Source organism: Macaca thibetana, chromosome 1 (assembly GCF_024542745.1).
Source record: "Macaca thibetana thibetana isolate TM-01 chromosome 1, ASM2454274v1, whole genome shotgun sequence".
Classification (NCBI taxonomy): Eukaryota; Metazoa; Chordata; class Mammalia; order Primates; family Cercopithecidae; genus Macaca; species Macaca thibetana.
Window position 1 is genome coordinate 2,800,288 of NC_065578.1, and position 14,021 is coordinate 2,814,308.

Sequence of the window (14,021 nt, forward strand, 5' to 3'; positions counted from 1 at the left end):
TGTCAGGGCTGACACCTGGGTTGGGCTCCGGGATGCTGGCAGCAGGGTTTGGAGAGGGGAGAGAAGCCCGTGTGAGCTGTACCTTCCCCCTTGTCTTCCCAGGCACTCGGCACTCTGGGTGGGAGGCCCTGGACCAGCCCGTTCAGGTGGTTAAATAAAATCTGTGCATCCTGTGGGCCGCCTGCCTCGCATAGGCAGCAGCACAGGGCCTTGAGGGGGTGTGGCCTGCATACCCCACTGGGGCCTCCCACAGACACTCAGGGTCCAGGCTGCCCCTTGCTGCGACCTGGAAGGGAGGGGCTGCTGGGCTAGGCCTCTGGAGGAGGCTTCTCAGGGGAGGTGGGCTTTGAGTGGGATCTGGGAGGCAGGGGGCAGAAGCTGAGGGGTGTGGAGAAGGGTCTGGGGAGGGAGGTAGAGGCACTGTGAGGGGACTCCAGGGCGGTTAGCAGGTGGAAGGCAGTGAGGGTTGAGGAGAGGGTGGGGCGAGACCCTTGCACCAGGCCACAGTGGGCGGCTCAAATGTGAGTCCCTGGAGGCCCAGGGGGCACCAGGCTACCCTGGAGTCATCTGAAATCACCTGGGGGTGTGGAGGGAGACGCGTCTGCAAGGCCCCCGTGTGGCACTAAACACAGAGTGGGTGCTGCAGACGGGCTCCGCCGCTGCAGGCAGGTGCAGGCAGGATAGCAGCGGTGGCCCTGGGCCTCGCAGTCCTGCAGACACACGTCTGGGCAGCCGTGCGGGGCTTCTGGGGGCGCGTTTCTCCAGTGTGAGGTGTGGAAAGTTCCACATGGCCCTGGCACGGGATTGGGCAAGGCCTTCCCTCAGCCCTGGGTGAGAGCAGAGGGTGCTGTGTGCACTGTCGGGAGAGGGAGGCTTCCCCCCAGGCGCATGTCGAATCTTGTTGGCATTTCCATCCGTTTAATCACGGGCTCCGGGAGATGCTGTGGGAAGTACCGGCAGGATGGAGGTCTTGCCTCGGTGGGATGGGCTGTCTCCCTCCGAAGCCCAGGCTGCTTGTCAGTCACTCACCCCTGGGCGAGGTTGGGGCCCAAGTTCAGACATGCCCGCGAGAGATCAGGGAGTTTGAGGAGCTGCATACTCTCTAAAAACCACAACAGTCTGGTCTCAATATTCTCCAGGGAGCGGGGACACGGACCTCCTTGTTTTACAGGGGCTGGGGTCACAGCTCAGAGCCCCGTCCAGGCTGGAGGGAGAAGGCCAGGAGGCCAGAGGGAGGCCAGCTGACCCCTCAGGAGACTCCAGGCAGACCCCGACGCCAGACTCCAGCCCTCAAACATGCTGCCTTCTGGAAATGTCTGTTGCGGGCCCACCATGCACCACGCTGTGGCTGCCAGTGGTGGATGAAGCAGAGCATGTCCCTGCCCTGTCTGGAGCTCCCGTCCCGGTTGAACAGAACGGACCAAGAGTGTGCAGGATAAATGCCGGGCGGGGAGCAGGGATGCTTGCGCTGGTGCAGGAGCTAGAGAGGTGACAGGAGCGAGGGAGGCAGAGGTGGAGGTGGGCAGGGGCCAGCGGGGCATCAGGATTTCAGCTGACGTCCCTACTATGCTTTTCCACGTGCCTCCCTCTCTGACTGCGATCCTAACTGATTAGGATCAGAGGAATCTCCATTTCCACAGAGAAGCGAGACTGCATGGCCAGACCGTGGGCTCAGGTCCCAGTCTCCTGATTCCTGTCAAGCCCAGGGCCCCATCCTTGGCAGCTGACCTGGCCTCGGCTCCCCCCAGGATGGGATCCCTCGGGAAGCTGTTGTTGTCTGAGGAGCAGGAGCTCTATCTTTCGTGCCTCTGCACTTGTGGCAGAGACAACGGTTTCCGAATGAGCATTTGTGCCCCGCCCTCCCCACCACCCCTGCTGGACCCAGTGCAGGGACCAGGTTGGAGGTGCCTTCGCCCCACATCTCCGCCAGAGGAGTCAGCCGAAACCATGGCCTTTGGAGACGTGGCCAGAGTCATTGTGAATTTTGCTGGCAGGTTTCTCTGTTATCGTTTCCACTAAAAACTACGTTCCATTCTGGACAGTACCACATCTGTCCTTTGTCATCCCACAGCACAGCCGTGACCGCCCATGCCCTTGCTTTGCATTCTGTCTTAATATCCTGGGCCCTGATAAAAGGCGCTGTAGATACTGGGAAGCGAGAGGAGCGGACTAGCGGGGGAACAGGGACACAAACTTGAAAAAAATGTATTTCCCATCTACATGTAAATAAAATCACTCAAGTGCCCCACGCCTGTAATCCCAGCACTTTGGAAGGCTGAGGTGGGCAGATCACTTGAGATCAGGAGGTCGAAACCAGCCTGGCCAACATGGTGAAACCCCGTCTCTACTAAAAATACAAAAATTAACACCTGTAATCCCAGCTACTGGGGAGGCTGAGGCAAGATAATCTCTTGAATCCAGGAGGTGGAAGTTGCAGTGAGCCGAGATCGCACCGCTGCACTCCAGCCTGGGTGACACAGCGAGACTCTGTCTCAAAAAAAAAAAAAAAAAAATCACTTGAGACGGTTTACACATTTTAAACAGTCAACAGGTGCAATGGGAATCTTTTAACAAAACCACAAAATCCAACTTAATCTGAAATAGGATGGAACCCATGGGGCGGGAGGGTGACGATGGGGCCCAGCTCCCCTCCAGCTCCTGGCCGGTGAGGACAATGAGTCTTTCAAGGGGCTGTCCCCACCCTCCACATTCTGGGGAAGGCAGCCTGGACCCTGGGCACTGTCTGGGCTTGGGGCTCTGGCTGACATGGCAGGCAGTAGCACACCGTGGCCACTTCCCCAGTTGCACGGCCCACGTGGATTTCAGGGTTTGTTTCATCCAACCAAGAGTTTCTGGGCGTCCTCTCGGTGCTGGCTGCCTGGACACCTCAGGGAATGGGAGAGACCCTGACCCCTGAGAGCACCTGCTCTTCCCCATCCATCCCTGTGCCCGGGGCTTAGCGACTGTCCTCTGAGTAGTGAATCTGGATTCCCGTCCCTGTTCCTCAGCGGAGCCTGCCCAACCGCAGTTCCTTCTAGCTGGATTTTTGTGCCAAGGCGTGAAGGTCATGCCTCATGCATGGGAGCTTCCTGGACGCTGCTTCCAGGAGGCCTCCTGCGTGAGAGTCACTTCTGATGAAAAATCTCAGGTTACTGTATTTCTGGACCCTCTTGATTCCCACAACCATCCTACGAAGTCCATGTTGACTTCTTGGTTTTTTTTCAAGACAGAGTCTTGCTGTGTCACCCAGGCTGGAGTGCAGTGGCATGATCTCGGCTCACTGCAACCTCTGCCTTCCAGGTTCAAGCAATTCTCCTTGCTCATCTTCCCAAGTAGCTGGAATTACAGGCACACACCACCATGCCCAGCTAAATTTCTTGTTGTGTTTTTAGTAGAAACAGGGTTTCACCATGTTGGCCAGGCCAGTCTCAAACTCCTGACCTCAGGTGATCCACCCACTTTGGCCTCCCAAAGTGCTGGGATGATAGGCATGAGCTACTGCGCCTGGCCAGTACACATTGATTTCATCCCCACTTTGCAGATGAGAAAACAAAGTCCTAGGGAGGTGGAGTGATGGGCCAGGTCACACAGGTGGAGCTGAGACTTGGCCCCGGGACTCCTGACCTCAGAGCCCTGCTTGGCCCCCTTGGGTCCCTGGGAGGTCTCTCCTGCCCCTCCCCTGGATGGACAGAGAAGCCTGGTTCCCAGCGTGGTGGCACGGGGGCACCAGTAGACCCAGAAGAACCCGCTGTTCTGGGATGGGGAGCCCTGGCCACCACTTCCTGCCCACCTTGTGAGAACCTCCAGACCTCAGCCATCACCATCCCCAGCGTGGCCGACGGTAGGTGCCGGGGCTTGGATTGGGGTTTCCAGCCAGCGGGACGGGGCTTCAGGGCTGACCCGACCTCTGGCCTCCCCCACACTGCTCCTCTCTGCTCTCAGACAGGCAGGCCAGGGGGCAGGCGAGACCCTCCACATTCCTCCTGGAGGGGGCCCAGCTACTAGGTGGCCTCATTCTCTGATGCCTCACTTTGGAGCAAGGTCACCAGCCTGCTGCCACCCCAGGGGCATGGGTGGGTCAAACCAGTGAGGTCTAGGAACTGTGTTGATGCCTGTGACTGGCAAGGCTAGATAGCAGCTCCATTTACCACTGCCTGCTGCCCACGCCCCGGCCCCGGCCCCCAGCCCCCAGCCCAGAGCTCATCTCGAGTGCAGGTGCACCCAGGGAGGTCCCCAGCCCATCTGCAGGGAGGAGAGACGAGGTCCCCTGGGTGGGTGAGTGGGGGCTGCCGGATCTGCCCTGGCAGAGCACTCCTGCCCTGCAACAAGGCCCTGGGGCCCCAGCAGGGCCTGGTGCGTCCGAGGCCTGGAGGCAGGCGGGAAGGCCACCCGCTGGCTCCCTGGCTCCCGCGCACTCCTTGGGTCAGGCCCAGGAGCCCTGCACACACATGTAGGCACTTGTGGCCGCCGCGGGCCGGGCGTGTCCTAATTAGCCCACTATCTTGGGAGCTCTTGTTGAAAGCAAAACAAACCAAAAAAGTCCTGGTTTTGCCCGGGTTCCTCCCTGCGGTTTCCGGGGGCCCTCTGGTTTTGGGAGACCCTGGGCTCCCGTGCAGGGTCAGGGTTGCCAGTTTCAGCAGCTTGACCCCGGGCAGGAGCCAGGCCCCAGGCAAAGCTCCTTGCTGCCAGGCAGGAAGCAAAAGGGAAAACCAGAATCCTCCGAGCCAGGTGGAGGGGCCTGTGGAGGACGCCTGGGGAGGCCTAAGGGGGAGGTCAGTGACCCAGAAAGCCACCCACACTCCCCAGACGCTGCGTTCCCAGCTGCACTCAAAGCTGCAGCCGCAAAGCCTCTGCCACCCACTGGGGACGCGACAGGGGCGGTGACCACAGGCAGGGCCAGCGTGCAGGGAGAGAGGTCCCCTGGAAGCAGGAGGAGAGGACAGTGTCCCCTGGGCACGAGGACAGGCCCAGTAACCCTGGGGAGGAGGGGGCTTCAGAGGCCCCCGCCAGTGTCACTGAGCCTGAGGATCAGAGAGGACCAGAGGGAGAGACCGATATCGGGGCCCTGCCTGAAGAAGCCCTGCTAAGGGAGCCTGCCTGGGGCTCCCAGCCAGAGAACCGCGCTGAGAGGGCTTCAGGCCTGCTGTCCCGACACTTATCCACTAATTAGAATTCCCGCGTGGGGCTGCCTGCTGCAAGGGCCCAGCTCACTCCCGCTGGGCTGTGCTGGGTGCAGAGATCCTATCAGCTCTTCTCCTCTTGCCTCAATGACTAATTCCTTGGCACCTTCCTCAGATCATTCAAGAATGTGGACAAGTTAAAATATGAACCACATTGCCGTGGGTCTGCGTCCTGCTTCTCCCAAACAAGGGAGGCGCGGGCTCTTTGCCCCACTGGCTGTCCTGTTCTCGGGGATGGAGCAGGAATGGGAGTCGGCAGTTGGGGGGACCCTGGGGCCTGCCCTTGCCTGCCTTCCTCACCTGAGAAGCCTCAGCTGGGCAGCCCTCGAGTCCCGGGATGTTCTTGCCCAGGGGACTCACATGAGTCAGGAGTGGGGAAGTCCTGCATCCCTGAGGCCATCCCAGGGCCCAAAACAGGAAAGACCCTTCCAGGAAGGCCGCCGCTGGTTGCGTGGAAGAGAGAGGGTACCATGGGGGCGGTGGGCAGGCTGGCACCCAGTACCCAGTGGTGGGAGGGGCTGGCTCATGTCCCGTACTCACTTCTGGGCAGCTGGACTGGGGGAGCCGTCCTGCGTTCGTCCATTTGTTCTACCAGCTCACTTGTTCAGCGAGCCTCTCAAGCAGCCGCTCTAATGGAGCACTGATTGACGGTGTTGGCTCTGAGCCACGTGTGTAATTCTGCGTTTTCTAGTAGCCGCATTCAAAAAGATGGAAAGGAACTGACAGAAGTCATTTAATTATTTCCTGTATTCACCCCTAACTGTGATGGTTTCAGCTTGTAATCAATAGGAAATGGTGAGTGAGGAGTTTTCCGTTCTTTCCGTGGCCCTGAGCCCTTGGAATCGGGGTGCGCTCACCCACTGCGCTCGGCTCCATCCACATTTCACACACCCCAACCCTGTGTGGCCAGTGGCCACCGTATCCAGGGTCCTCGTGGGTTCACGCTCAAGTAGGGGAGACAGAAGCCTTGGGGGACATGTGAGCCTGGCCTTCCAGAGAGTGGCTGTTAAGATGCTCAGACTGGGTGACGAGAGAACACCCGAGGCCTGGGGGCTGCTCCTGCCAGTGTGGCCAGGGCTGACCCCTCAGAACAGTGACCTCTGAGCCCAGACAGGGCTGGTGCGGATTCGTGTGCAGCTTCCAGGCAGGGCCTGGGCCTGCGGTCAGGAGCAGCTCTCCTCACCTCGGAGACCTCTCGGGCCTTGGTGAGGAGTCTGGGAACCGGGGACTCTGGGGCGGGGCCTGTGCTGTGCAGCCGGAGCTTGGCACTGCCCTGTGTCACCCCCACCATCACCCAACCTCCCACGTGTGGGGCTGAGGCAGGGGTCCATCCTCTCTGCCGGGAGCCTACTGGCAGCTCGCTGGTGCCCAGGGTGGCAGGTTCCCCAAGCCAGACACCAGGAGGAGCAGGAGTGGCCTTTCTACACCGTTCTCTGAGCAGGGCGGTGGCTGCTTCCCCAGACCCCCTCACAATAGCCCAGGAGCCGGGATAGGTGAGGGTCACCCTTCCCTGGGATATTATGTTTTGTTTTGTTTTTTGAGACAAAGTCTTGCCCTGTCTCCCAGGCTGGAGGGCAGTGGCGTGATCTTGGCTCTCTGCAGTCTCAGACTCCTGGGCTTGGCTCTCTGCAGCCTCAGACTCCTAGGCTCAGGAGATCCTCCCACCTCGGTCCCCAGAGTGCTGGGATTACAGGCGTCCCCCCGTGATGGTTTTAACCTGACACCATGTTTCCAAGGCTCGTCCACGTGGCAGCGTGTGGGAGCTTCCTTCTGTCCTTATGGCCGAGGAAGAGGCCACTGTCCAGACACACAGTTTTCTTTATCCATTGGCCATTCAGTGCACCCCGGGCTCCCGGGAAGGGCCTGTGGTGCAGGAAGTTAGGAAGGCTGTGGGGGGTGCGACAGACCAGGAAGGAGGCTGCGCTGGTGCCGGAGAGGTGGGCAGGGCCCGTGCTGCAGGGGTCCCCGTTCCATTGCTGGGTGGGCTCCCCAGGTTGACAGCTCACAGCCAGCTTAATGGTGCCAGATGATGGCAGCTTCAGCCGAGGCCTGGTGCCAAGACCCTTGCATTGGAGCTAGGACACGGGTCGGACCTGGCGGCTCAGGCCTACTGGGGGCTGTTAGCTGTCCTGGGCTGGAGCACCCAGGGAAAGTGCCTGCCTGGCCTTCGGTGGCCCTGGGAACAGTGGTGATGGCTCTGGTGAGCACCAGTCCCCTGTCTCCTGCCCCTCCAGCATCCCAGGCTGAGCTGCCTCCACGTTGGACCGCACTCAGTGGAGGACTCAGTAGAGGACTCAGAGAGGACGCAAACTCTGGACTTGCCTGGTATCCTTCTCCATCGGATGCTGGAGGGGCCGGGGGCTGTGGCCCTCATCAGGGACCTCAGTGGATGTGTGTCCTAGGACCTGCAGAGCCGAGGGCCTCTGGGTCACTAAACCTAATGCCTCTGATGGAGAAGGCTGAGGTACAGGAAGGGGCTGAGCTTGGGAGTCCCGGCCAGGCCCCTAAACCCTCATGTGCGGGGGATGCACCTTTTATTTTTTGGCTTGGGGGGGGCAGGCTGGTGGGAGGGGGGAGTGCGCTCACAGCACGCCACAGCTTCTCTAAAGAGGGGCACAGGGCAGAAGGACCCCCCGCCGCCCGCCTACGCCTGGCTGTGCCCCTTCCTGCTCTGCAGTCCCAGTTCACGGTCTGGGGGTCTCAGCCTGCACCTTGCTGGTTGTTGGTGACCTTTGTGCCATTGGCTGGGGCCGCTGGATGCCTGGGGCCAATCGTGTCTCCAGCCCCATAGCTCAGGTTCCTCATCTGTAAAATGGGGACAGTCATGGTGCCCATCATAGGCCGGGGGAGAGGGGTAAAGGAGTTTGTTTGCGTTGAGGCTCGGGGGTCACGGGAAAGCTGTTTATGCGTCTGCAGTGTTCCTCCAGTACCCGCCTCCGGGTTTGGAAGGGGGGTCTTCCTCGGTGGCCCACCAAGTGAGGTCTGCCCTGCCCTAGATCTGAGACACCGAGGCCGGGCCAGCACCCCCTCCCTCAGCTGGGGCCTCCCTTAAGCTCCTGGCAGAGGCTGATCCGTGCTGGGGTCCCGGCGGCCCACAGAGGGTGGCGCAGGGGACACACTCACAGGGGTTCCCGTTCCTTGGTGTGTGGTCCTGGTGGGGGAGCTGCGGGTAGGGGCCCAGTGAGAGAACCCCGGGCCAGGGGGCAGCAGGGGTGGGGCTTCGCTGGCCCCTGAGCTCGGAGCGGCCTTTCCAGTGTGGGTGAGGCCGTTCACCGGGAGACGAGGCCGCCCACCTGGGAAAACAGGGCTCAGCCATTGAACAGCAGCCCCCACCCTATCCCACCACCTAGAGGGCCAGGCCTAGTGGGGGCCCGAATCTGGTCTCCAGCACCTCAGGGGCACCCACGCACCCAAGCCCAGGTGTGCACACCCTGCACTCAGGGCCCACTTGTGCCTGGCCCGCCTCACCCGCTGCCTGGCTCCCTGGGGCTGGATCTCCCCACTTTGAGCTGTGAGGTCCAGACCCCGATGCTGCCCAGAGGGTGCGGCAAAGTCCGTGTGGGCATCAGGGCCTGGGAGCCTCCCCCACCCAACGCCTCCCCTCCAGGTGTGCAGAGAGTCTATTCCGCCTCATCAACGGCTGGGTGGATCCCCAGAAACCCTGGCACCGGGAGGCTGATGGAGGGGAGGGCGAGGTGAATATGTCAGTTTATCCCAACGCAAGTAGTGGCCTGTTGGGATGGGGGAGAGACCCGGGGAAATATTTGGGATGACTGGAGCCGCTGGCCCTTTAAGGCTCCTGTAACAGGACACCTCCTAGACGGGACAGGACGACTGACTGTGTGTGTTTCCCCTCCCTCCTCCCCTTTCCCGCGCCAGGCCCAGTTCAATTTGCTGAGCAGCACCATGGACCAGATGAGCAGCCGCGCAGCCTCGGCCAGCCCGTACACCCCGGAGCACGCCGCCAGCGTGCCCACCCACTCACCCTACGCGCAGCCCAGCTCCACCTTCGACACCATGTCGCCCGCGCCTGTCATCCCCTCCAACACCGACTATCCCGGACCCCACCACTTCGAGGTCACTTTCCAGCAGTCCAGCACGGCCAAGTCAGCCACCTGGACGGTGAGTCCCCTGCTCCCTGCGGGCTGTGAGCTGCGGGCTGGAAAGGAGGTGGCCGCGTTCCCCGCACCTCAAGAGGTCCGAGCTCGCCCCACTGTCTGCTCGGGGCTCCCACCTGGCCCGGGCCGGGAGGAGCTTCAGGCAGGAGGCGGGTCTCAGGGCCGGGCAGTCTCGGTGTGCCCACCCCTCTGGACGTGAGTGGCCAGAGAAAGTCAGCCTCCAAAGGGCCCCAGAGGGGACGGGCTTGGCCCGGCTGCTGAGGTCTCCGCCGAGACTGGCCAGCGGCTTCCCCATGCTCAGGTAGGGGCTTTGGTTTGAAATCCTCTCCTGGGCAGAGGCAGGGGCTCTGCTGCCAAGAGTTGTCTGTCCAAGACAGGCCCACAGCCTAGGGTCTGCAGAGCCTGCCTCCTCCAGGCAGCGAGACGCATCTGCGGGTGGGCGGGTTTGGGCTTTGCCAGCACTGTCTCTGGGGTGTCATTTCCAGGACTTGGCATGCGCCGAGGAGATGGGGTGGAACCACCGTGCCGAGGACTCAGGTCCTCACTGCGGTGCCCCTGGGGACAGCCTGGCCCACGGTGGGGATCTTGCTAACTCTGATAACATCACCTGTGCACATGGCCACTCTCCTCGAGCCAGGCACCGTGCTCAGGGCTTTGAGTTGAGCTAACTCCTGCACCCACCAACAACGCACGGGGCTGACTCCATCACTGCTCCCTTGTACAGCCAAGGAGGCTGAGGCGCGGGGAGGGAAGTGGTTCGCCCAGAGTTCTGCTCGTAGTAAGTGGGGGCCACCACCTCTGCATCTGTATTCCTACCCACTGAGCTGCCCTGCCCAGACGGCTTCCGGGGTGGGGGTCTGTCAGGAGGGGCAAGGTCAAGGCTGCATGACCCCAGCCAGGAGTGGAGGGCACGCAGGGGTTGGGCGGGAAGAGCAGCCCCAAGAGCTCTCCGGGTTTCCCCTCCTGCACCGAGGAGGGGGCAAGGGAGCCCTGCCCAGACACCTGGGCCGTGGCTGCAGGAGGGGCTCTAAGGGACACATGGTCGGTCCGGCCCACTGGGCAGCGTCCCCTCCCCCACGAGGCCCTGCCTCCCCTGGGCACAGCTCAGTGCTGGCCCCCTGAAGTCCGTGCAGGGCAGCTGCATTCCCACCCACTGTGGGGAGTGCTGAGAAAAGGCCCCTCGGGTTTTTCCGCTTTAAGAATCGGGTCCCACTGTGCTGCCGGCCATAGCTGCGGTTTTCCCACGCTCCTGGAGGGCCGAGGGGCAGGGCGGAGCCTAAGGTAGCCTGTCAGGCTCTGCAGGTAGCTGGACAGTCCTGCCGGGCTGGTCTGGGGTCTGGGTTCCAGGCCCCGCCCGCCCCCACCTGCGGTTGTTTCTGATTCTCACTCCAGCCATGGGCTCCCCCAACTGCTGGCTCCAGGCTAAGAGAAGGCTCAGCCCAGACTCCCTGGGCTTGATGGGAAGGGGCTCTGTGGGCTGTTGGGCCAAGGGGCAGAGGACCTGGCACCTCCTCCAGGGCCTCCCACCCCCATCTGGCAGGGAATGCCGACCCCAGCCCTAACGCCCCGTTTTCTCCATTTGGAAATTACTCCTCCACGCTCCTTACTGCACGGTGGAGATAAGGATGGGAAGACCGTGCTGGGGCCGTGGTCAGCACAGCGCTTAGCTCGCAGCAGGAGGCCCATGTGTTGTCTTCATTGTGGTGGTGGTGGGCATGCTGGCCTGGGCCTCCCAAATGAGTGGTTCTGTGGCAGCTGCACCTGCCTGTGGGGCAAGGGAGACCAGGACTATCCCTCCACCCCGCTTGAAGGTCCGGTGAGGCCACCTGAAGCCAGGTCAGAAGGCCCCAAGGCATCCTCACCTGCACACTCCAGCAGCGGGAGCCCTTCCACTGCTTCTCTGCCACGCTCAGGCTTGTTGCCCAAGTCCACTCTCTCCCCTCTGGGGACACTGACCTCCTGCCCTGGGGTTTACGATGCTGGTGGTTTCCAGAGAGTGTCCCCTTGCAGTCCTGGCAGGCAGCTTGTGGGAGCTCTGCCTCCCTTCCTCCCATGGTCTGGGGATGCTGGCGGGGTCTCCACTATGCTTGGGGCGCACTGCATGTGGTCTGCGCTGATCTTCCTGGAAGGACAGGAGCAAACCCCTCTGCTGGCTGATGTCCCCCACCTGGGGTGTCTGCCACCCCCACCTCCTGCCAGGTGTGGCATCAGGTTCAAGGGACTTCATGGTTTTGTCTCAATTGCCTTGTTCTGCAGGACGGGGCGGCCTTGCCCTGCGGGACGGGCTGGTCAGCCGCACCCGGGGGAGGGGAAGGCTCTGCCTGGTGCCCAGGAGAGGAGCAGCGACGCCTCCTCGCTCCCTCCCTGCTGGGCTTTGTGGATGCTGGGGCTGGGGGTTGGGGCGCGAGCTAGGGAAGAAGATGCTGTCGCCTGCACCCAGGGCTCCTCCTCCGAAGCCCTGTGGATCCAGGGTGTGGAGGTGGGACACACATTGATAATGAGATTTTTGGCACCTCAGCTCTCTGGGGGCAGAACCCCCTCCACCAGGGCTTCTTCCCTTGCCCAGGGAGGGCAGGCAGGTGGTCGGCTCACAGTGTGGGACAGGGCCTCCAGACAGCCCACTTGCTCCCAGTTCTGGGGTCCCACCGTGCGGGCACTGCCCAGACCTGCTGCCTGGGCTTGCGTCCGGCCTCCGCACCGTGGCTCCCTGGGCTCCCGGCACACCAGCCGGCTGGTAACTGATGGATAATTCTTATTTTTCTCAAGTACAGTTCCACATTGGCTGCCGCCCTCCTTTCTCCCCAGTCAGGAAAACACCCTCACCAGTCCCCAGGTGACCACAGCTGCTACTGGGGTCTTTGACCTCGGCTTTGCTGAGGCCCATGATGGGTCTCCCCAGCCCTGGGGGTGTCCATCTGTCCTAAGCAGCTTCCCTCAGACTTCAGATCTCCTTGGGCACTGAGGGGTCTGGAGGCTGCGGTTCACAGGCCTGTGCATATGTGTGAATACACACACAGACATGGCACCCTCCCACATGCATGCACACACATGGATACACAAGTCCGTTATGCACATGCAGGCACATGGAAACACACAGCCAGGCATGTACATGCATAGGCCTCCCCCCATCGCTGCCCAGGGTTCTAGAGCTCCCACCCATGGAAAGCCAGGAGGAGGAGGAGGCGGGTCATGGGTAACCGAGAGTCAGAGGAAGGATTTGTGTTTAGCCACGAGAGTGTAACCAGTGACCAATGACAGGGCAAGGCTGGCGTTTGGTGAGAGGTACCCTGCATGGTGAGAGGGGTAGAGCTGGCACCTACTGGGGTCCTGATCCCAGGTCTGCCTGGGAGCACCTGCTCCTTCGCCCCTCTGCCCTGGCATCCTCACCTGCAGAGAGAGTGTGGCCTGCCAGCCATGGTAGGGACAAAGGAGCTGGCTCTTGGGACTTCTTAGGGCAGGGCAGGGTGCCTGGGGAGCGCTCCACACACGTGTGCTCTTTGTGAGTGCAGTGCTGATGGTGACACCAGTACCCTTCTCCCAGTTCAACACCCTCTGTGGGACAGTGTGGGGTCAGAGCATGGGCAGAGCTCTTGGATGGGCAGAGCTCTTGGCAGGGCGTGGCCTGGCCTCTGAGCCCTGCTGGCCGCTCCTGTCCTGGGAGCCCTGCAGGTTGGCAGTGACTCAGACAGCTGATTCCAGGAGGCCCTCAGGGAGGAGAATGAACAGGAGTTCCTCTAGCTGTCGGAACAGCCCAAGATGATGGGCATCGGATGCTGTGACACCCCGGCTCATCCGTTCTGCCCCCAGCTCAGCCTCATCGGGGAAGGTGGCTGTCCTTGGTATTTGGGAAGTTTGGGGACAGGGTTCTGAGGTCAGGCAAGAAAGCATTGTGGGGTTGGAAGCCCTGGCCCAGCACAGCATCTATGGGCACCTCAGGGCATGCTGAGTGACACCACCCACAGCCCACGAGGCAGGCTGCCACGGCAGGATGATGAGGACACACACAGGTGCGATGGCCAGATGCCCCAGTATCCCTCCAGACAGAGAGATGGACACAGGGGGCTGGACACAGCCCCCTGAGTGCCCTCCAGCTGCTCTCAGACTCAGCGTGTGTGCGTGTGTGTGCGTGTGTGTGTGCATGCGCGCACATGTTCGTCTTGGGGGAGAGCTGACTCCACATCTAGGAAAGCCCCCCCCGAGGAGAGACATATGGAAGGATGGTCAGGGAAGCATAAAGGCTTTGCTCGGGATTCCTGGGGAGAATGAGGCTGAGTCAACACTAATGGGTCTGGAGCAACCTTCCCAGCGCCTCGGAGGCTTGCAAGCGGGAGAATAATAGCGGAGGTGTCCCAACACGATCGTGGTATCAATTGCGTTATCCTAAAAGTTTATGGAATGCATGAGTGGAATTAATACCTTTTACTGGCACCAGAAGCAATTATATGTGCGTAAAGCTGAGGGAAGAGTTCTAACAATGTTTATTGTGGAGATGAAACGTGGATTATTAGGGGAAACAAGAGTACTTAGGGTGAGATTGCAGCAATTGTTCACATCGTGTGGCGCAGGGATCTGCGGCAGGGTCGGAGCTTCCAGCAGGCCCGCTCGGGCTGTGGTCGGTGCCTCCGGGGCCGGTCGGCTCTTCTCTCTCCACTTTCTGGAGCAGCCAGAGGAACTCACTCCTGGGCCCTGGAGGGCACAGAACTTAGCCTTGGAGGCCCCGAGT

At 61.4% G+C, this 14,021-nt stretch overlaps 1 protein-coding gene across 2 annotated transcripts in view; it reads left to right on the forward strand.

Annotated features, from left to right (window-relative positions):
* TP73 (tumor protein p73) overlaps window positions 1-14,021 on the forward strand; it is a 58,677-nt gene that overhangs the window by 22,248 nt on the left and 22,408 nt on the right. For both annotated transcript variants that reach the window (XM_050804591.1, XM_050804678.1), the window contains exon 3: window positions 9,060-9,302. In XM_050804591.1, the coding sequence (XP_050660548.1) occupies window positions 9,060-9,302 (243 nt within the window). The remainder of the gene's footprint in view (window positions 1-9,059; window positions 9,303-14,021) is intronic.